At 44.4% G+C, this 23,480-nt stretch overlaps 1 protein-coding gene across 1 annotated transcript in view; it reads left to right on the plus strand.

Annotated features, from left to right (window-relative positions):
• Positions 1–23,480, plus strand: part of LOC144511898 (synaptotagmin-B-like) — an 832,296-nt gene that overhangs the window by 804,212 nt on the left and 4,604 nt on the right. The window contains exon 9 of the mRNA XM_078242331.1: positions 5,061–5,194. Within this exon, the coding sequence (XP_078098457.1) occupies positions 5,061–5,194 (134 nt within the window). The remainder of the gene's footprint in view (positions 1–5,060; positions 5,195–23,480) is intronic.

Genomic DNA, 23,480 nt, shown 5'->3' on the forward strand with positions numbered 1-23,480 from the left:
ATCAATCACTAGGGAGGGGCTCAATGTTGCTACTGTAATACCACAGATATTCTGGAAATTTATCAATTATCTGGTGGAAGAGCCACCTTCAATACAATCCATACACAACACCATTGCCGGGGGGTGGGGTTGTCCAGTGCTTCAGTAGTGAGTGCAATGCAGAATACTCAGCTTGCAGATCATTTACCAGTGAACTTTTGGGTGTGGGGGTAGGGCCTGGGTGGGATTGTGGTCGGTGCAGACTCGATGGGCCGAATGGCCTCCTTCTGCACTGTAGGGTTTCTATGTTTTCTATGAAATCAACATCTGGCATCACAAAGTTTAAACAAACAATTTGCCATTATTATTGACTAGTAGTAACACTTCTCTGTTGAATGTGAATGTTAAACAATGTATGACATTGGTCTTTGTTGTATTTACGTTACCATCTGAGCAATGCTGGACCTTGTAGAGCTCCAATAAAGGACCTTTATCAACATGTTTACTGATTTAACCCAAACTCAACAAGAAGTTAAGATTCAAAATCACTGGGTGGAATTCCACCTCTTTTTGGCAGAGGGCGGCAGCAGTAGGAAAAGCAGCGTTGAAGCCACTGGCACCAATGGTGGCTTTCTCTGTCATATTGTTAGGAAAGTAGAAAACAATCTTTAAGGAGACGGTCCTATGGCAAGGCGGGCTCCGCCAGCAATTTGTGCCATGAATTTGCACCCATGCTCTCTGCGGGTGCAAACAGCAATATGGGCACAAAATCCCAAGACTCAGAAAACAAGAATCTCAATAGCAAGATCTCATGTTCCGATTCTCCCCATCCTCTGCCAGTGGCATAATGAGGTTCCTGCCAAAGAAAGTTAGGAACCTCATTTTAATAAATTCTAATGTAATTATCAGACTTCCCCGCCATATCATCCCCCCCACATTTGGAATTCACCCCTCTCTGGCGTGACGTCACGTCATTGAGTTTACAACTGCTCTCAAAAACAGAAATCAAGTGTAGGGAACCCACAGGGAGGTATAGCCCTAGGGGGAGAGAGACATGACTGAACAGCACCCAGCACTGACCCTGGTCCGCTAGAGAGCTCCATTTGGGGTGGGAAGGATTCCCATTTTGTGTGTGTCTGTGGGGATTGTCTTTTGGGGGGGAAATGTCCCCTGTGTCCATCGGGGGGTGGTATCCAAATGCATGGGGGAGAGTTCCTGTGTTGCTTATTGGTGATCAGGGAGCCCTTTTATAAAAACACTCAAATCTCAGAATTCCAGGCTTTTTTCTGGCCTTACCCCGCCAGCATCATGGCATGGGCCACACTTCCTTTTTCTGCACATCTGGAGAGAAAAACCTGCAAGCTACACACCGGTTTTCTCGCCTTAGCCAGCACTCCATAGGTTTTATATAGTCATAAAGGTTTACAGCATGGAAACAGGCCCTTTGGCCCAACTTGTCCATGCCGCCCTTTTTTTAAACCCCTAAGCTAGTCCCAATTGCCCGTATTTGGCCCATATCCCTCAACACCGATCTTACCCATGTTTTCTTTAAAGATCGGGGTGCTTCTTTTCAAGTCCACCCCAGTGCCCAAAAGTTCACTTGAAAACCTGTTCCCCCGATCCCCAGAGCACCCCCTACCTAAGCAACCACTCCCCCTGGTGCTGCCCCAGCATGACCCTCACCCTCTGAGCGATGTACTCACCTGAGCTCCTCTGGCAGGCTGCACACTGAGAAACCATTCAAAATTCACGCTGGTCTGCCCTCATGTTGATGTGAATGGATTCTCTTATGGGGAAGGGGGAGGGGAGATGATCAGGAATCGAGGCCTGATAATGATATTCAGATCTATTATAATGGTGTTCCCGATATTGCCCATCGGGATTCCCATTACATTACTGGCGGGGTCAATCACTGCAAGACTTGCACCAATGTAAAATGTAATTTGGGCCTTTCATGAGATTGTCCACTCTTACCACCAAACCCGCCTGACAAGAACAGGAACAGAAAATTCCGGCCAATGTTTAAACACATGGATTAAATTCCAATCAGAAACTCAATCTCTCATATTGCTGTTACTATATAAAATGTAACTTTTTATATAAGCCCTTTGAGGGTTGCCCCTCTGAAGCCTGGCAGCGACTGCATGGCCCATGGCTGTAGGTAAAAATTGGTACTTACCTCCTTGGAGTCCACGGCTCCTGGTCGCGCTTTTCAGCACCAATAGTGCTTGGCATCTGCGGACTTCCAACTTGGGGGGGTCAGGCAGTTGCAGTGGGAGCATCCCAGGAGGCCATAGCATTCCACTTCAATCCCGCTAATGAGAATGAAATGGATACTAATGAATTCTGATCTGGTTCTCACCATTTCTAGGAGAGAACCTGATCTTACCAGGGTGATTGGACCAGGAGACTGGAATGGGCTTGACGCCCGGTGACAGTCCCCTTTTAGGCTTCACGCCCAATTCAACAGGCCAGTGGGAATCCCTGCTATTCCGAATGGCTCCAAAGATTCATCTGCATGATTTCAAAAACAAAAAGAGTGGAATTTTCTGGCCGCTCTCGCCCCAAGATCTGAAAATCTTGCCCAAGGTCAATGGACCTTTGCATGGTCCGTGTCACGCCCGCTACGATTCCCGTGGTGGGTGGGATGGAAAAATTCTGCAAACACTCAACATGTCAGGCAGCATTTGTGGAGAGAGAAACAGAATTAACATTTCAGGTCAATTACCTTTCATGGGAACAGGCTGACATTGCAATGGTTTATACAGGAGGAACCCTGAGTTGATTTGCAGCAACCCAGAGCTCTGACGAAGGGTCATTTAGACTCGAAATGTTGGCTCTATTCTCTCCCCACAGATGCTGTCATGTTTCCTTTCTGTGGAATTTTGTTTTTTTTTCATTCATGACTGCAGTTTAGAAATTCCTACATAAATTCATCCAAGTTGTTTGTAACACTTGAGCTATAAGATTTGTTTTCTATATCACAGACCAATCCTCAGTATGACTCCAAGGGAATAGCCAAGAACAGAGAAGCTTGCAATCCAGCTGTTTCACCGAGAGAGTCATTTTTCACATGCAGCCGAGTTCTGTGCACTTCAGTGACTGTGTGGTGTTAGCTTTATGCTGTTCGTTCCAAAAGCAGGTTGTTAAATGTTTAAGCCTCAAGGCTGACTGTCATTCTAAGTTGGCAGCTGCTGCTGGAAGAAATTTGGGAGTGGTGAATAAAGTGGATTACTTTGGGAAGAGAGAACCAGGGGAGGAAAGCATACCTCTCAATCACAAAGACAGTCTGAACCACACTTCCAGGTGGCTAAGCACAGAGTTATCAGAATCCAGGATATGTCATGCCATATGTCATGGGCTGCATGGTGGCACAGTGGTTAGCACTGCTGTCTCACATTGCCAGGGACCCATGTCGATTCACGGCTTGGGTCACTGTCTGTGTGGAGTTTGCACATTCTCCCCGTGGTAGTGTGGGTTTCCTCCGGGTACTCCAGTTTCCTCCCACAGTCCAAAGATGTGCGGGTTAGGTTGATTGGTTAGGTTGAGATTCTATGAGATATTGATATATTCCTGAGCTTCATGCTGACAGTTCAGTCTTTATTTAGTTACTCCTTTATTGCATTCCCATTCACATCTCACTCAAAGTCTTCATGCAGCCCACTCTGCAGTATTGGCAAGGTCAATGATCTGAGGCCTTCTCAATACTACTACTTAAGGTGGTACATGGAGATTTATTCATGGGATGTGGACTTTACTACAGCAAGGCCAGGATTTACTGCTTATCCCTAGTTGCCCTTGAGAAGATGGTGGTGAGCCACCTTCTTGAACCACTGCAGTTCATGTGTTGTATGTACACCAACAGTGCTGTGAGGGAGGGAGTTCCAGGTTTTGACCCACAGACAACGAAAGAACAAAGCAGCATGGTATGTGACTTAGAGGGGAATTTGCAAATGGTGGTGTTCACATATGCCTTGGTGTCTTTTTCCTTCTAAATGGCAGAGGCTATGGATTAGGAAGGTGCTGTTGAAGAAGCCATGGCAAGTTGATACAGTGCATCTTACAGATTGTAAGATGCACACTTCTGCCACTGTGCACCAGTGGCTGAGGGAGTGAATGTTTCATAAAATGTCACTGGTTTATGTCAAGCTTCTTGAGTGTTGTAGGAGCTTCATTTGTCCAGACAGGTGGAGACTGTTTCACCACACTCTTTACTTGTGCCTTGGAGATGATGGACAGGCTTTGAGATGACTCACTGCCAAGAATCCAGCCTCCAAAGGCTTCTGTAGCCACAGGAATTCATAGCTAGGCTAGTTAGGTTTCCCAATGGTGACCCACAGTTTGTTGGTGGGAGATGATGTTAATGCCATTGAATTTCATGGGAAATTTCTCTTGTTGGAGATGGTCACTCCCTGGCTTGTGTAACATGAATATTATTTGTTATTCATCAACCCAAGCCTAATGTCGCGCAGATCCTGGTTTGTGAGGGATGCTTCATAACTACTTCATTATCTGAGGAATTGTAAATGGACTTGAGAACTGTGCAGTCATGAGTGAATATCCCTACTTCCCTCCTTAGGTTGGAGGGAGGTAATTGATTAAGTAGCTGAAGGTGCCTGGACCTAGAAGATTGGCCTGAAAGATGCCTGCAGTAATCCACAAAAGCAATCCAAGGAGATGTGGGCCGGAATTCTCTGGCCCATCACGCTGGTGGGATTCTCCAGTTCTGACGGAAATGCACGCCTGCCTGTGGGTTTCCCTTCAACAGCGGCAGGATCACAGAATCCTGCCGCTAGCAAACAATGCGCCACCTCCCGCTGGCAGGAAAACATGCTGCTGGGAGGCTGGAGAATCTCACCCATCGCCTCTGACCTCTCATTCAGGCAAACGTCCAGCATCCGCTCAGTGTCTCAACCCAGACAGCATAAGTGAAATCAGGAATTGTCAAGTCAGGAATCGAAGAAGCAAGTGTACATCCTATAAGCAACATTACACACTGTCACCATGCTGCCATTTTCAGACTAATCTGCTTTAATTTTTTATTTGCGAATTGATTAAGGGATGACTATTTTATTTTTCAGATCCTTATGTAAAGATACATCTGCTGCAGAATGGAAAACGGCTCAAGAAGAAGAAAACCACAGTTAAGAAAAACACACTGAACCCTTACTACAATGAATCGTTCAGCTTTGAAATTCCATTCGAGCAAATACAGGTACAAATATTTAGCATTTCGCCTGATGAAAAAAAACAGTACCCTCCATATGGTCAGCAAAACAAAAATCCTGGTCATATACTTCCATCAAACTCATTGCATACTTGTGTAATTTGTGGAGACGTACATTAGGCCGTAACTTCTGAGCTCTCCCATGTCAGATTGTGGGGGTACTCCAAAGATGTGCTGGGGAACCCCTCTCGGAACTTCACTTGCACACAACTGCCCAAAAGCACAAACGTCCTCGGGGCAATTGCCCTGTGTTGGGAACCATCCGAAAATGTGATTTAAATCGCAAACTTCGGATGGTTCTGACAAGGTTACACCAATAGTTACTCAGAATGGGTCTTAATTCTTCTAACCTTTTCTAATTTCTGGGAAATTATTATAAAGAGTCAGACTGGCCACCCCCCCCACCCCAGCTCTATACTATCCAGCCCCCCCAGGGTATTCCTCACCCCAACACCCCCATTGGATTCCCTCCACCTGCAAGAGCTCTTCCCCTCCCCACCCCACACACACCACCCACATCTACCCAAGGCCCAGCTCACCCCTTACAACATGACCCAACCCCCACATCCTGATCTTCACTCCTCACTCCCCAGGCCCGACTCGATCACTCACTCCATACCCAACCCAATCTGACCCCTTGCTCCACACCAAGGTCAACCCAACCTACCCTACCCTCCTGTATGGAGGCCCAATCTCGATTCCCCCAACCTTTGACCACTCCTGACTTCTGACCCTCGTCCTCCATGCTTATATTCTTGTCAATTTTACTTGACCTGGTTTACCGCAGTTATGAAGCATGTGTCTTCTTTCAATTCAACGGAGCTGAATTTCAATGCTGGGCCTTTGGGTCGGCAGCACTGCCTGAATCCCACCCGGTCTGAATTGGAAGGTTGGGCGAGACAGGATCGGAAGAAATTTCACGTAAATAATTGGGCACAGAGTGGCAACCCAATGCTGATCACTCCAAGAAAGTCCTAATACTTTCCTCACTAAATCCTCTTACATTTTATAAGCTTCCATGTTTGGATACACACTCTGCCGGCTTATTAACTTATTAACAAGAGGCTCTGTCCTTCTTTCTCTGACTTCAAGAAAATAATTAACCACGAGAATAATAATTCATGAGAGAATGCAGGACCTAGAGGGTTAAATTATAAGGATGTGTTAAACGTAAGTTCTGTGGAAGGTTGCGGGGTGATCTGATAAAGACGTTTAAAATGTTAATGGGATTCAGAAAGGTAGGTATAGAGAAATTATTTCCTCTGGTGGGGAAATTAAGAATGAAGGGATATAATTTTAAAATAGGAGAGAAAGCAGAAAGCACTTTATCACACAAAGATTATTGGAAAACTGGAATCCTCTCACTTTGGATGCTGGGTCAATTGAAGCTTTCAAAACTGAGATTGTTGGATATTTGTTAATGAAACCTATCGAGGAATATAGAGCAAAGGCTGAAATTGGAGTTAATATATTTATCAACCATGGTCTATTTGCATCTTAGGGCAAGGCTTGAGGGGATGAATGGCTGACTCCTGTTCATTATCCCTCAGTGTTGATTTATTTTTATTCATTCGTCAGACATGGGCGTCGCTGGCTGGGTCAGCATTTATTGCCCATTCCTAGTTGCTCTTGTTCTGAGGGCAGTTGAGAGTCAACCACATTGCTGTAGTTCTGGAGTCACATAGAATCATAGAATTCTACAGCGTAGAAGGAGGCCATTTGGCCTATCGAGTCTGCACCAGCCACCCAGGCCCTATCCCCATAACCCCATGCATTTACCCTAGCTAGTCCCCCTAACACTAAGGGACAAATTAGCATGGCCAATCCTGCTAACCCGCACATCTTCGGAGTGTGGGAGGAAACCGTGGCACCCAGAGGAAACCCACGCAGAAATGGGGAGAATGTGCAAATTCCACACAGACATTGACCCAAGCCGGGAATCGAACCCGGGGTCCATGGCACTGTGAGGCCACTGTGCCACCATGCCACCAGACCGGGTAAGGATGGCAGATTTCCTTCCCTAAAGAACATTAGTGAACCAGATGGGTTTTTCTGACAATCGACAATAGTTTCATGGACATCAGTCGATTCTTAATTCCAGATTTTTTAAAAATTGAATTCAAATTTCACCATCTGCTGTGGTGGAATTCAAACCTGGGTCCCCAGAACATTCGTTGAGTTTCTGGATTAATAGGCTAGCGATAATACCACTAGGCCATCACCGCCCCCCCCCGCCCCCCCCCCCCATACCCTTCAGGTAGTCTTCTATGATTATTGTTTAGCAAAGGATTCTCTATGTTTCACTTCTATGTCCTTTTTCCTTAAATTTATGACACTACAGAACTGTTCTGATATATTCTGCTCTGCATGTTCCATGGAGCAGGAGTTGAATGTAACATCTACAAGTTGCTATTTTTGAACCAGTGGCTACCGTTCAAAATGATGTGGAAATGCTGGCGTTGGACTGGGGTAAACACAGTAAGAAGTTTAACAACACCAGGTTAAAGTCCAACAGGTTTATTTGGTAGCAAAAGCCACACAAGCTTTCGGAGCTGCAAGCCCCTTCTTCAGGTGAGTGGGAATTCTGTTCACAAACAGAGCATATAAAGACACAGACTCAATTTACATGAATAATGGTTGGGATGCATCCCAACCATTATTCATGTAAATTGAGTTTGTGTCTTTATATGCTCTGTTTGTGAACAGAATTCCCACTCACCTGAAGAAGGGGCTTGCAGCTCCGAAAGCTTGTGTGGCTTTTGCTACCAAATAAACCTGTTGGACTTTAACCTGGTGTTGTTAAACTTCTTACTGTGTTTACCGTTCAAAATGGCAGAGGGCATTTGAGGCAGTAATGCTGCTTGTGAATGGTCTCAAGGAACGGATTCTGCAGAACTGCATTTGATGTTTTGCTGTCCATACCCTAATTTTAAAGAGATCACTCTCAAACACAGCTTCTTGTCTGGAAATGTTCTTTTCGGCAGAGTGGGAGAACCAGCTGGAATCTCCATTGAGTGAACTTTGTAACAGAAGGAAATCTGTTCTTAATATAGAGCTATATGCATCATATCACCAGGGGGTTCCATTACAGCATCTGTCTGCATTCACTCCCAACAGAATAGCCAAGATAAACTCTTCATGGCATTTGAAAATGCTTTATTTATTTATCCCTTTATTATCACTCCCATAAATATACCTCAAAGAGCTTAGCATGCAATGATTTATGAGCGATAGTAACTGTTGTTATGTAGCTGAACTGCCTGGAGGAGGAGAGGTACTTCCTTGAAGAGATTGAGGGAACATTGAAGAGCATGCAAAGCCATATCATTCTCCTGATTCTACTGGTAACCTTATAGGTAGAAGAGGGGGTTATATGACTGGACGAATAATCCAGGTGATGAAAAAGCTGATTGAGTTGAATTTGAAGTAATTTGAACTGGAAAAAGCTAGCATCAGTAAAAGTGACCATGATGCTACCACATTGTAGTTACAAACCCAACTGGCTGCCAAATGGTATAGAGAAGGAAATCTGCCATGTTACCTGGCTTCGCCCACATGTGACTCCAGTCCCATATCAATCTGGTTGACTCTAAACCACTTTCTGCGGTATCATAGAACAGAATCATAGAATCCCTATGGTGCAGAAGGAGGCCACTCAGCCCATTGAGCCTGCACTGAAAACAATCCCACCCAGGCCCTAGCCCCATAACTCCACGTATTTACCCTGTTAATCCCCCTGACACTAAGGGGCAATTTAGCATGGCCAATCCGCCTAACCCGCACAACTTTGGCGTGCGGAAGGAAACTGGAGCACCCGGAGGAAACTCACACAGACACAGGGAGAATCTGCAAACTCCACACAGATGGTGACTCGAGGCCAGAATTGAACCCGGGTCCCTGGCACTGTGAGGAAACTGTGCGAACCACTGTGCCACCATACCACCCTAGTAAGTAACTCCATTCTGTCACCACTTTCTCAGCGAGAGCTAGGAATGGATAATAAATGCTTGCCTCGCTAGTGAGGCCCAGATCCCAGAATTTTTGAACATAGTATGAATCTGCTGGCAGGTAACTTGTCAATCTGTCAGATTTGTAAAGTAATGCAGCAAAATAACTTTTTCTCTTTTTTCTGCCTGTCTCACTCAACCTTCACAACACGGCAGAATGAGTGGGCAATCAGGCAAGGGGAGATGACAGAGTAATGTTTCTACTCTGGGGACAAGGATTCAAATCCCACCATGCAGCTGATGGAATTTAAATCCAATTAATAAACTGGAATATCAATCTAGTCTCAGTAATGGTGACCATGACAACTAACTGATTGTTGTAAAAACCCATCTGATTCACTCATGTCCTCTTTTGGGAATAAAATCTGCCATCTTTACCTGGTCTGGCCTATATGTGATGCCAGACCCACAGCAATGTGGCCCAGCAAACCATTTAGTTCAAGGGCAATTAGGGATGGGCAACAACTGCTGGCCTTGACCGTGACACCCCCCATCCCATGAAAGAATAAATTTTAAAAAGGTTTCTGCCAATGTCCATTTTCAAATGCCCAAGATGATCAGCCAACAATTCCATTTTATATCAGAAACTGAATACTTCCTCTCAATGTACCTAACTGAAGATGCTTCAGAGGTCAGTCACTCGATGTGGATATGAAGTGATATTCTCTGAATAAGCACCCCTGTCCTTAGCTGTGATTCAGTGGTAGCATTCATACTTCTGAGTAAGAAAGTTGTATGTTCAAGTCCTACTCCAGAGGCATGAGCTACTACTTCTGTATGGTATTGAGGGAGTGCTTCACTGTCAGAGGAGCTGTCTTTCAAGTGGGATGCTAAACCTATAATGCTGTAATGGAACCCCCTAGTGATATGGTGCATATAGCTCTGTATTAAGAACAGATTTCCCTGCTGTTACAAAGTTTAAAGTTTATTTATTAGTGTCACAAGTGGGCTTACATTAACACTGCAATGAAGTTACTGTGAAAATTCCCTAGTCGCCACATTCCAACGCCTGTTTGGGTACACTGAGGGAGAATTTAGCATGGCCAATGCACCTAACCAGCATGTCTGTCAGACTGTGGGAGGAAACCTGAGCACCCAAAGGAAACCCACATAGACACGGGGAGAATGTGCAGACACCGTATAGATAGTGACCCATCCCTAATTGCCCTTGATCTAAATGGCTTGTTGGACCGTTTCAATATTAGCCACATTGCTGTGGGTCTGGGGTTACAGACCAGGGAATCAAACCTAGGTCCCTGGCGTTGTGAGGCAGCAATGCTAACCACTGTGCCGCACTTGATGGAGATTCCCGCTGGTTCTCCCACTCTGCTGAAAAGAACATTTCCTGACAGAAGCTGTGTTAGAGAGTGATCTCTTCAAAATTAGGATATGGACAACAAAATCCGTTCCCTGAGCCCATTCAGAAGCAGCATTACAATACATCCTGCCTCAAATACTCAGCCATTTTGAACTGCAGCCACTGGCCCAAAGATTCTGGTAGCTAAAATGGCAGCTGTAGGTGTTGCATTCAACTCCTGCTCCATGGAACAAATATAGCAGACCAGAATAAATGGGAACTGTTCTGTGAAGTCATTAATTTAAGGAAAAAGAACCATGTCTGCCTTCTCATGTGGACATAAAAGACACCAGGGCAATATTTTGAAGAGAATAGGATAATATCTCTTTTCCTAAAACAGATAATCTGGCCATTATCATACTTTTGTTTATGGGATCTTGCTGGGTCACATTTTCTGCATTTTCCTACAGCGACTACATTCACAAGTACTTTGGAATATTTTGTGGTTGTGAAGTGTGATATATAAATGCAAATTATTTCTTCTTTCCACTGACTTACAGCATTCTATATATCAGGACGGCACACCACCCCCACAGTATCTGTTTGAACTTTGAATTTTTGGGACACCACTCCCTCCTTGCAGTCTGAACGAAAGCTGGAGATTTACTGCTCTCACAGATTGCAGTTGTTAATGTGTTAAAACCATTTGGTTTTACTATTAAACCAGAACTTTGAGTTGTCAGGTCACTGTGCAGCAGATGGTTAAATAAATATTTAACACAAGCTGCGGTTTCTGTGATTGCCACTTGGTTCCAGCTCTGCAGATCCGCTCTCTGAACAGGCACCTCTACAAGAATTCTCTTTGTACTGTGGACACTCTCTGGCTTCATTCTCTCAGTGCCATTTGGTAGCAATCTATTCAAGTTTAAGTTTAAAGTTTATTTTTTAGTGTCACAGGTAGGCTTACATTAACACTGCAATGAAGTTACTGTGAAAATTCCCGAGTCACCACACTCCAGCACCTGTTCAGGTACACTGAGGGAGAATTTAGCATGCCAGTACACCTAACCTGCACATCTTTCAGACTGTGGGAGGAAACCAGAGTACCTGGAAGAAACTCATGCAGGGAGAACGTGCAGCCTCCGCACAGACAGTGACCCAAGCCGGGAATCAAACCCAGGTCCCTGGTGCTATGAGGCAGCAGTGCTAACCACTGTGCCCATGTATCTGATGTCTGAGTAATTCACTCACACATCTCCAGATTGTGAAGACCCAAGGCAGTTGAAATTATTTATCATTGTCCCGTACATGTGCCTCCAGTCCTGATAGCTGAAGACCAGCCTGGTTGCTATGCAAGTCCCTTTGTCAGGCCTTTAATGGGAAGCAGAACATTGCCATGAGGACAGGTGTACTTTCCAACCTGCCATCTTCAGTGCATGTTGGGCTCTCCTAATTGATTTGAGAAGGCCAGCATTCAACTGCCATCAGCTGATCACTACACCCAACATTGTCATAATTTGTTATGTATCACTTAAAAGTCATTGATCTCACAAACGTCTTTCATTACTTGTATGTATCTGCTGCACATGAGGGTTGGTTATGGGTGTCAGTTTAGTTACAAAGAACAAAGAACAATACAGCACAGAAACAGGCCCTTCGGCCCTCCAAGCCCGCGCTGCTCCCTGGTCCAAACTAGACCATTCTTTTGTATCCCTCCATTCCCACTCCATTTATGTGGCTATCTAGATAAGTCTTAAACGTTCCCAGTGTATCCGCCTCCACCACCTTGCCCGGCAGCGCATTCCAGGCCCCCACCACCCTCTGTGTAAAATACGTCCTTCTGATATCCGTGTTAAACCCCCCCCCCCACCTTGAACCTATGACCCCTCGTGAACGTCACCACCGACCTGGGGAAAAGCTTCCCACCGTTCACCCTATCTACGCCTTTCATAATTTTGTACACCTCTATTAGGTCACCCCTCATCCTCCGTCTTTCCAGCGAGGACAACCCCAGTTTACCCAATCTCTCCTCATAACTAAGCCCTTCCATACCAGGCAACATCCTGGTAAACCTCCTCTGCACTCTCTCTAAAGCCTCCACGTCCTTCTGGTAGTGTGGCGACCAGAACTGGGCGCAGTATTCCAAATGCGGCCGAACCAACGTTCTATACAACTGCAACATCAGACCCCAACTTTTATACTCTATGCCCCATCCTATAAAGGCAAGCATGCCATATGCCTTCTCCACCTGTGATGTCACCTTCAAGGATCTGTGGACTTGCACACCCAGGTCCCTCTGCGTATCTACACCCTTTATGGTTCTGCCATTTATCGTACAGTTCCCCCCTACGTTAGTTCTACCAAAATGCATCACTTCGCATTTATCTGGATTGAACTCCATCTGCCATTTCTTTGCCCAAATTGCCAGCCTATCTATATCCTTCTGCAGCCTCTGACAATGTTCCTCACTATCTGCAAGTCCAGCCATTTTCGTGTCGTCCGCAAACTTACTGATCACCCCAGTTACACCTTCTTCCAGATCGTTTATATAAATCACAAACAGCAGAGGTCCCAATACAGAGCCCTGCGGAACACCACGAGTCACAGGCATCCAGCCGGAAAAAGACCCTTCCACTACCACCCTCTGTCTTCTGTGACCAAGCCAGTTCTCCACCCATCTAGCCACCTCCCCCTTTATCCCATGAGATCCAACCTTTTGCACCAACCTACCATGAGGGACTTTGTCAAACACTTTACTAAAGTCCATATAGACGACATCCACGTCCCTTCCCTCGTCAACCATTCTAGTCACTTCTTCAAAAAACTCCACCAGGTTAGTGAGGCATGACCTCCCTCTCACAAAACCATGCTGACTATCGTTAATGCGTTTATTCCTTTCTAAATGCGCAAACATCCTATCTCTAAGAATCCTCACCAGCAAGGCCACTGTACATTCAGACACCAGCATTTAAAAGTTCAGTTGGAAGGATGGCTGGTTCGTGACACAGAGCAATGCCAACAGCCTGAGTTCAATTCCCATGCCGGCTGAGGTTATTCATGAAGGTAAACGCAAAAGACGGCAGATGCTGGAATCTGAAACGTTTTGAAACTTTGGCTTTATTCTCTCTCCACAGATGCTGTCAGATCAGCTGAGTTTCTCCAGCATTTTCTGCTTTTGTTATTCATGAAGGCCCTGCCTTCTCAACCTTGCCCTTTGCCCGAGGTGTGTGGTGATCCTCAGGTTAAATCATCACCAGTCATCTGTGACTATGGCAACTTTACATTTATAATTGTTGCACAAGCTATTGACTGTAACACCAGCAAGGCCACTGTACATTCAGACACCAGCATTTAAAACCTATTCATTTTCTGAACTTCAGAAAAGAATGGTACCTCTGCTCATTGGAGGCTGAAATATCTACTTGTGTTCTTCCATGGTTAGACAGCAGGCAGGTGGTTACAGGGACTTGGGGTTGATGTATTGGAAATTGCAGAATGTAATACATTCAGGCAGCTGGTGAGAATAGACAGAACCTTATGATTCAGACAGGTAGAGAGAGACAAAATATCAGCACTGAAATAGGCCAAGAGAATAAATAAAGCTCCAGAACTCAAACGGAACAACTGGGGAAAAGAAAGCAGAGTCAATGCATCAAATTCCAGGTTACAAATGCAGTTGAAAAATGCTTTTTTTTTTCGAAACTCAGATTAGTAGTACTGGACCTCCAATTCTTTCAGGAGAGAATTCACATGGCTTTCACAGAACAAACTGCGAAATGCTTTCCCTTGGTGAAATGTTGGTGTATAATGAGAAACTGTATTGCTCATCCAATCAATACAACCGATCCCAAAGATCAGGATTCATCATAAACAAATACAAACACAGTCTTGTACCAGCCCTAACCTTCGACTGCCTGCTCAATTCAAACTGCAAAGTCTTTAAATGCCACAGAGTCATTGGGTGGGATTTTACGGCCTCGCTCGTCCTCAAACTGTAAAATCCCGCCCGTCAATGGACCTTTCCATGTTCCGTCCCTCGCCCGCTACGATCCCTGTGACGGACGGGATGGTAAAGTTCCAGCCATAGAATCCCGACTGTGCAGAAGGAGGCCATTCAGCCCATCGAATCTACACCAACTCTCTGACAGAGCATCTTACTCAGACCTACCCCCTAACCCCTACGCATTTATCCCGCTAATCCCCCTAATCTTGGAGCAATTTAGCTGAACCAGCACATCTTTGGATCAAATGGGAGGGAGCCAACCTGTGAGGAAAGTGGGATGTTTTAATTTTACAAAAGTAAGATATAGTGGATGCTGGGAATAAGAAGTGAAATATGATGGAAAAACTCAGCCGATCAGGCAGGGCATGGCCATTTCGTTTCACTGAGGATGCCTGACCTGCTGAGTTTTTCAATATTTTTTGTTCTTATTTCGTGCTCTACTTTTACCTGGCTGCTAACCCCTCCCTTATAAGACATATCAATGCTGATAATAGTTAACTTCCTCTCAAAGGAACATCATGCACACTAATGTGTTGATAGCAAAAGCTGCATGATTTAAAATTGTAAATTTGTGATTAATGAATACAGTATTTAGTAAATGGGATGCATCTGTTAAATACATTCTGCAACTTCAGAATGTTGCTCCAACTGAAAGGCAAACAATCTGCTCAGCACAATATGCACCCGTGAATATCGAGTGATGATTATCCAATGTAGAAATCTTTACTTTGCATTTAGAACATAGAACATAGAACAGTACAGCACAGTACAGACCCTTCAGCCCTCGATGTTGTGCCGAGCTTTGTCCGAAACCAAGATCAAGCTATCCCACTCCCTATCATTCTGCTGTGCTCCATGTGCCTATCCAATAACTGCTTGAAAGTTCCTAAAGTGTCTATCATAGAAACCCTACAGTGCAGAAGGAGGCCATTCGGCCCATCGAGTCTGCACCGACCACAATCCCACCCAGGCCCTACCCCCACATATTTTTACCCACTAATCCCTCTAACCTACCCATTTTTTTTTAGGATTCTAAGGGACAATTTTTAAACTGGCCAATCAACCTAACCCGCACATCTTTGGACTGTGGGAGGAAACCGGAGCACCCGGAGGAAACCCACGCAGACACGAGGAGAACGTGCAAACTCCACACAGACAGTGACCCGAGCCGGGAATCGAACCCGGGACCCTGGAGCTGTGAAGCAGCAGTGCTAACCACTGTGCTACTGTGCTACCGTCCGACTCCACTATCACTGCAGGCAGTCCATTCCGCACCCCAACCACTCTCTGAGTAAAGAACCTACCTCGGACATCCCTCCTATATCTCCCACCATGAACCTTATAGTTCTGCCCCCTCGTAACAGTTACATCCACCCAAGGAAATAGTTTCTGAACGTCCACTCTATCTATCCCCCTCATCATCTTATAAACCTCTATTAAGTTGCCTCTCATCCTCCTCCGCTCTAAAGAGAAAAGCCCCAGCTCCCTCAACCTTTCCTCATAAGGCCTACCCTCCAAACCAGGTAGCATCCTGGTAAATCTCCTCTGCACTCTCTCCAATGCTTCCACATCCTTCTTATAGTAAGGTGACCAGAACTGCACACAATATTCCAAATGTAGTCTCACCAAGGTCCTGTACAATTGCAGCATAACCCCATGGCTCTTAAACTCAAACCCCCTGTTAATAAACGCTAACACACTATAGGCCTTCTTCACGGCTCTATCCACTTGAGTGGCAACCTTCAGAGATCTGTAGATATGAACCCCAAAATCTCTCTGTTCCTCCACATTCCTCAGAACCCTGCCATTGACCCTGTAATCTGCATTCAAATTTGTCCCACCAAAATGAATCACCACACACTTATCAGGGTTAAACTCCATCTGCCATTTTTCGGCCCAGCTCTGCATCCTATCAATGTCTCTTTGCAGCCTACAACAGCCCTCCACCTCATCCACTACTCCACCAATCTTGGTGTCATCAGCAAATTTACTGATCCATCCTTCAGCCCCCTCCTCCAAGTCATTGATAAAAATCACAAATAGCAGAGGGCCCAGCACTGATCCCTGTGGTACACCGCTGGTAACTGGTCTCCAGTCTGAAAATTTTCCATCCACCACCACCCTCTGTCTTCTATGAGATATGATGTGGAGATGCTGGCGTTGGACTGGGTTAATCTTTCTATGAGATAGCCAATTACTTATCTAATCGGCCAAATGTCCCTCTATCCCACACCTCCTTACTTTCTTCATGAGCCAACCATGGGGGACCTTATCAAACGCCTCACTAAAATCCATGTATACGACATCAACTGCCCTACCTTCATCAACACACTTAGTTACCTCCTCAAAGAATTCAATCAAATTTGAGGCAAATTTCTGGCATCATTGCATTGATCTTCCGTTTGCCAAGGGAACCCGAGTCAAAATATTGATGCCCAAATTATTTTGTAATTAAGTATTGGTACCTTTTTTGGTATGATTCATGAATGTATCGTGACTGGCTGTGTTTCTTACTGTGAAATACTTGAAATTGGATTGCATGGTACCTTAAACATTGTCCACTTTGTTACTCGCTTTTATTTAGAACAATGCATCACCTGTGATATTCCATGTAGGAGTTGACAGCTGGGTTAGAGGTGATGGGATAATAGAATCGGGATTGGGGGGGGAGGCGGAGGAAAGGAGAGGAGGAGAGAGGAGTACACAGGACGAGAATAAATGGACTATAAGGACTATAATGGACTATTCCAATATCACCCATATGTTTATCCAATGACCCTTTAAATGCCCTTAATGTTGGCGAGTCCACTACTGTTGCAGGCAGGGCATTCCACGCCCTTACTATTCTCTGAGTAAAGAACCTACCTCTGACATCTGTCCTATATCTATCCCCCTCAATTTAAAGCTATGTCCCCTCATGCTAGCCATCACCATCCGAGGAAAAAAGCTCTCACTGTCCACCCTATCTAATCCTCTGGTCATCTTGTATGCCTCTATTAAGTCACCTCTTAACCTTCTTCTCTCGAACGAAAACAGCCTCAAGTCACTCAGCCTTTCCTCATAAGACCTTCCCACCATACCAGGCAACATCCTGGTAAATCTCCTCTGCACCCTTTCCAATGCTTCCACATCCTTCCTATAACGCGGCGACCAAAACTGTATGCAATACTCCAAGTGCGGCCGCACCAGAGTTTTGTACAGCTGCAACGTGACCTCCTGGCTCCGAAACTCAATCCCTCTACCAATAAAAGCTAACACACTGTACGCCTTCTTAACAACCCTATCAACCTGGGTGCCAACTTTCAGGGACCTATGCACATAGACACCGAGATCTCTCTGCTCATCCACACTACCAAGTATCTTACCATTAGCCCAGTACTCTGTATTCCTGTTCCTCCTTCCAAAGTGAATCACCTCGCACTTTTCCACATTAAACTCCATTTGCCACCTCTCAGCCCAGCTCTGCATCTTATCTATGTCCCTCTGTAACCTGCAACATCCTTCCGCACTGTCCACAACTCCACCGACTTTAGTGTCATCCCCAAATTTACTAACCCATCCTTCTACGCCCTCATCCAGGTCATTTATAAAAATGACAGCAGCAGTGGCCCCAAAACAGATCCTTGCGGTACACCACTAGTAACTGAACTCCAGGATGAACATTTCCCATCAACCACCACCCTTTATCTTCTTACAGCTAGCCAATTTCTGATCCAAACCGCAAAATCACCCTCAATCCCATGCCTCCGTATTTTCTGCAATAGCCTACCATGGGGAACCTTATCAAACGCTTTACTGAAATCCATATACACCACATCAACTGCTTTACCCTCATCCACCTCTTTGGTCACCTTCTCAAAGAACTCAATAAGGTTTGTGAGGCACGATCAACCCTTCACAAAACCGTGTTGACTATCCCTAATCAAATTGTTCCTTTCTAGGTGATTATAAATCCTATCTCTTATAATCCTTTCCAAAACTTTGCCCACAACAGAAGTAAGGCTCACTGGTCTATAATTACCAGGGTTGTCTCTACTCCCCTTCTTGAACAAGGGGACAACATTTGCTATCCTCCAGTCTTCTGGCACTATTCCTGTAGACAATGACGACATAAAGATCAAAGCCAAAGGCTCTTCAATCTCCTCCCTAGCTTCCCAGAGAATCCAAGGATAAATCCCATCCGGCCCAGGGGACTTATCTATTTTCACACTTTCCAGAATTGCTAACATCTCCTCCTTATGAACCTCAATCCTGTCTAGTCTAATAGCCTATATCTCAGTATTCTCCTCGACAACATTGTCTTTTTCCTGTGTGAATACTGACGAAAAATATTCATTTAGCGCCTCTCCTATCTCTTCGGACTCCACGCACAACTTCCCATTACTGTCCTTGACTGGCCCTAATCTTACCCTAGTCATTCTTTTATTCCTGACATATCTATAGAAAGCTTTAGGGTTTTCCTTGATCCTACCTGCCAAAGACTTCTCATGTCCCCTCCTGGCTCTTCTTAGCTCTCTCTTCAGGTCCTTCCTGGCTAACTTGTAACTCTCAAGCACCCTAACTGAGCCTTCACATCTCATCTTCACATAAGTCTCCTTCTTCCTATTCACAAGAGATTCAACTTCTTTAGTAAACCACGGTTCCCTCGCTCGACCACTTCCTCCCTGCCTGACAGGTACATACTTATCAAGGACACGCAGTAGCTGTTGTGTTGTGTTGTGGAAGGATAAAGAACAGGAAGGCAGAGAAGATGAGGCAGCCAAGTGTGGGCTGGTGAGGTGGGTTTAGTGGGGGGTGAACAAACCTTGGTGACATTAATCGAGGTTTGTAAAATCATGAAGGGCATAGATAAGCTGACTAGTCAAGGTCTTTTCCCCAGGATAGGGGAGTCCAAAACTAGAGGGCATTTGTTTAAGGTGAGGGGGGAAAGATTTAAAAGGAACCTGCAGGGCAACTTTTGCCACACAGAGCGTGGTGCGTATATGGAATGAGCTGCCAGAGGAGGTGGTAAAGGCGGGTACAATTACAACATTTAAAAAACATTTGGACATGTATATGGCTAGGAAAAGTTTAGAGGGATATGGACCAAACGCAGGCAAATGGGACTAGTTCAGTTTAGGAAACCTGGTCGGCATGGGTGAGTTGGGCTGAATGGCCTGTTTCCATGTTTCTCTATGACTCTCTGATTCTAAACAGAGAAATTTTCTCCAGTAATGAGGTTTGATATACTGCAGCAAAGTTGGGGATGGGAAAGGAGAATCCTATGAATGACAGAGGGAATAATAGAGCATCAAAAAGGTGGAGGTGAAGCATCAAAATCTAGGTTGTAAACTATGCAGAACTTGTACTTAAAAATGCTAGTCTTTCTTTTGTAAATAAGAAAGAGTTAATCCTCATCTGACACCAACAAATACAGATTGGAAGCAGTAATTAATGACATAATGCCTTAACTTTGAAAAATGTCCCTATAGGTTCTCCAATACATGATCAGAAAAAAATGGAATGCATGGCAAAGAGAAATATATTAGATAGAGTAACCAAAAAGTCATAGGCAGGTATAAAAAGGGTCATAGAGAAGGGGATGTTGAGTTGCAGAAAAAGGGAATTCCAGACACTGAGGCCTTGCCATCTGAAACGTGGTCAGCAACTGTGGCAGAAATGAAGAGGAGATGCACAAAAGGATAAGAGTGGAGGAATGAAGTGTTTGACGATAAGGTTGTAGATGATTGCAGAGATAGGGAAGAGCAAGACTATGAAGGGATTTAGATTTAGAGATCAGAATTGATAACTCACCTTTATTCATAACTTGATCCTTCTTTTTAATCTATGCCTCATGCACATTGGATTATAACATAGGTATTCATCTCAGTTACTGCCCCTTGTGTCCTAGGCTGTAAGCCTGGATCCACTGTAAATTAGGTCGCTTGTGTTATCTAGGAGGTTATCTTGGATTGCAACGGGATCTTGATCACTTGGGCCAGTGGGCTGACGAATGGCAGATGGAGTTTAATTTAGATAAATGCGAGGTGATGCATTTTGGTAGATTGAACCAGGGCAGGACTTAATGGTAGGGCATTGGGGAGAGTTATAGAACAAAGAGATCTCAGGGTACAGGTTCGTTGAAAGCGGAGTCACAGGTGGACAGAGTGGTGAAAAAGGCATTTGGCATGCTTGGTTTCATTGGTCAGAACATTGAATACTGGAGTTGGGATGTCTTGTTGAAGTTGTACAAGACATTGGTAAGGCCACACTTGGAATACTGTGTACAATTCTGGTCACCCTATTAGAGAGAGGATATTATTAAACTAGAAAGAATGCAGAAAAGATTTACTAGGATGCTACCGGGACTTGATGATTTGAGTTACAAGGAGAGGCTGGATAGACTGAGACTTTTTTCTCTGGAGCATAGGAGGCTGAGGGGTGATCTTATAGAGGTCTATAAAATAATGAGGGGCATAGATAAGGCAGATAGTCAATATCTTTTCCCATAGATGGGGGAAGTCTAAAACTAGAGGGCGTAGGTTTAAGGTGAGAGGACAGAGATACAAAAGGGTCCAGAAGGGCAATTTTTTCACACAGAGGATGGTGAATGTCTGGAACAAGCTGTCAAGTAGTAGTAGAGGCGGGTACAATTTTAAAAAGCATTTAGACAGTTACATGGGTAAGATGGGTATAGAGGGATATGGGCCAAACGTGGGCAATTGGGACTAGCTGAGGGGCTAAAAAAAGGGGCGGCATTAACAAGTTAGGCCAAAGGCCTGTCTCCATGCTGTAAACCTCTATGACTCTATGACTTTGGAGTATTGTGTTGTTTCTGGATTTGACAATGCCCAGCAATACACCATGAAGGAAATATGACAGACAACTTTCCTGGAAGCGAGTATGTCTGTCATCCCTTCAGAGATGTTGATAAACAGTTGAGCAAAAGCTAGTTAGGCCAGCTCAATTCCCACCCATCTCCAAGTCCATGCACAGGGGAAGAAAATTCTGCAATATCATTACTTGTTATGATCCTAGCAAGTCAATATTCGTCAAAAATAATAATTGAAAACTGTCGAGGAAAATCCCCTTGCTGCCTGAATTGAATTAAAGCCCATGCTTAACACTTTAGTTCTGTATAGAACACTACAGGCTCGGAAGATCTATGGAAATACTGTCCTTTCGTGCCTGGGGCCTGCTGAATAGCACAGAAGTCAGCAAAAGGAAATTTATTGATGTTCAGTGGCTCACAATAAACTTCAGCAGGAATGTGGTCCATTTTAAAATATTTTGAGCCAGTTGCAAAGCTACCACGTGATAGCTCAGTGATGATCTCAAAAGGCTTGTATTTGAACCTAACGTGGGCCTGTTTGAGCTGCTGAAACCGTGCAGTGAGTGAGTGTGGGGAGGGAGAAAGGGAGAGTGCCTTGAGAACTTGCACTAGTTAAAAAAAAAGACAATAAATTATGATGAATAATGAATTAAAAATATGCAATATGCCCAGACTGTTATAAAATTACAAGGTATTATTTGAGTCCAAAATGTCCTTGAGAAAGAAAATGTATTTGACAATCTTTGCAAGAAATAGATAAATATTTAATGAACCCTCAGAGGTTCCAATGTCTCGTAGCTAAAGAAGAATCATAGAATCCTTACAGTGCAGAAAGAGGTCATTCGGCCCTTCGAGCCGGCACTGGCAACAATCCCACCCAATCCCTATCCCCGTGACCCTGCGTATTTACCCTGCTAATTGCCCTCACACTAAGGGGCAATTGAGCATGGCCAATCAACCTAACCCACACACTGTGGGAGGAAACTGGAGCACCCGGAGGAAATGCATGCAGACAAAGGGAAAATGTACAAACTCCACACAGGCACTTATCCGAGGCCGGAATTGAACTCGGGTCCCTAAGCGCTGTGAGGCAGCAGCGCGAACCACTATACAACACTGCTGTCCGTTATTCTGCACAAAAAAATCTTTCAACAAATACTTTGTGCATCACATGGACATTACTCAAATTCATCTCTTTTCTCTGAACACTGTTTGTAAGACAGGGTGGTAAGGATCGGGAAGCAGTATTTTATCCATGTCAGCAGTTTGATTTTTTTTCCTTTATGATAATGTTTGTAAATATTGGTACAATCGAGTGGTCACCCACCCCTGGAAATATTGGCATGCTTTGTTTCAGATTTCCAGTATCCAGAGCATTTTTCAAAATTCAAAGTTTATTTATTAGGCACAAGTAGGCTTACATTAACGCAATGAAATTATTGTGAAAATCCTCTAGTGGCCATACTCCAGCGCCTGTTCGGGTATGCTGAGGGAGAATTTAGCATGGCCAATGCCTCTTACTCTTATTCCTGCATTCATTAGTGAAATTGCTGCTTTAACTTTGTGGACACAAAAGATTTGAAAAGGGCTGTTTTTAGCAATATTGCTTCACTGGGAGAAATCCCCACACAGAACAAGAAGGTTCACTGACAAAATAATGAAATTGAGAATTTAAATTCAACGTTTCCTCTGAGGCTCCCTGTTATTTAGACACAGAAAGTTCAGACATTCCAACAAAAGGAATTTCTATTCATCAGTCATCAGTGTCCACGTCTCTTTCGGTATCCATATTCTTTGCTCGCACTCTGGGGAGTTTGATCCAGAGGTATAGGATTGTTAATATATGTTCATGTTCAAGAGCCTTCATTGTCAACCTCAGCTGGATCTCTTGCTAAAGCAGAGGATGATATGTTTTCAGTGTTCAGAACTGACTACCTTTCTGCTAGCAGATCACAGAGGACCGTAGGCTGTGGCCATTGGTTTACTCTGATTCATGCAGCCAGAACCCTGTTTTTAAGTTAAGAAAATCAAACATTTAGTCGAAAGGTATCACATCTTTGACAAGCTAAGGTTTTACAAGCACATGGTGATGCATTAAGATTGTTGTGGGAAATTTACCACCGGAGTCAGTCTTGGATAGTTTTATAATAATAGTT

This window comes from Mustelus asterias, chromosome 25, assembly GCF_964213995.1.
Source record: "Mustelus asterias chromosome 25, sMusAst1.hap1.1, whole genome shotgun sequence".
NCBI lineage: Eukaryota > Metazoa > Chordata > Chondrichthyes > Carcharhiniformes > Triakidae > Mustelus > Mustelus asterias.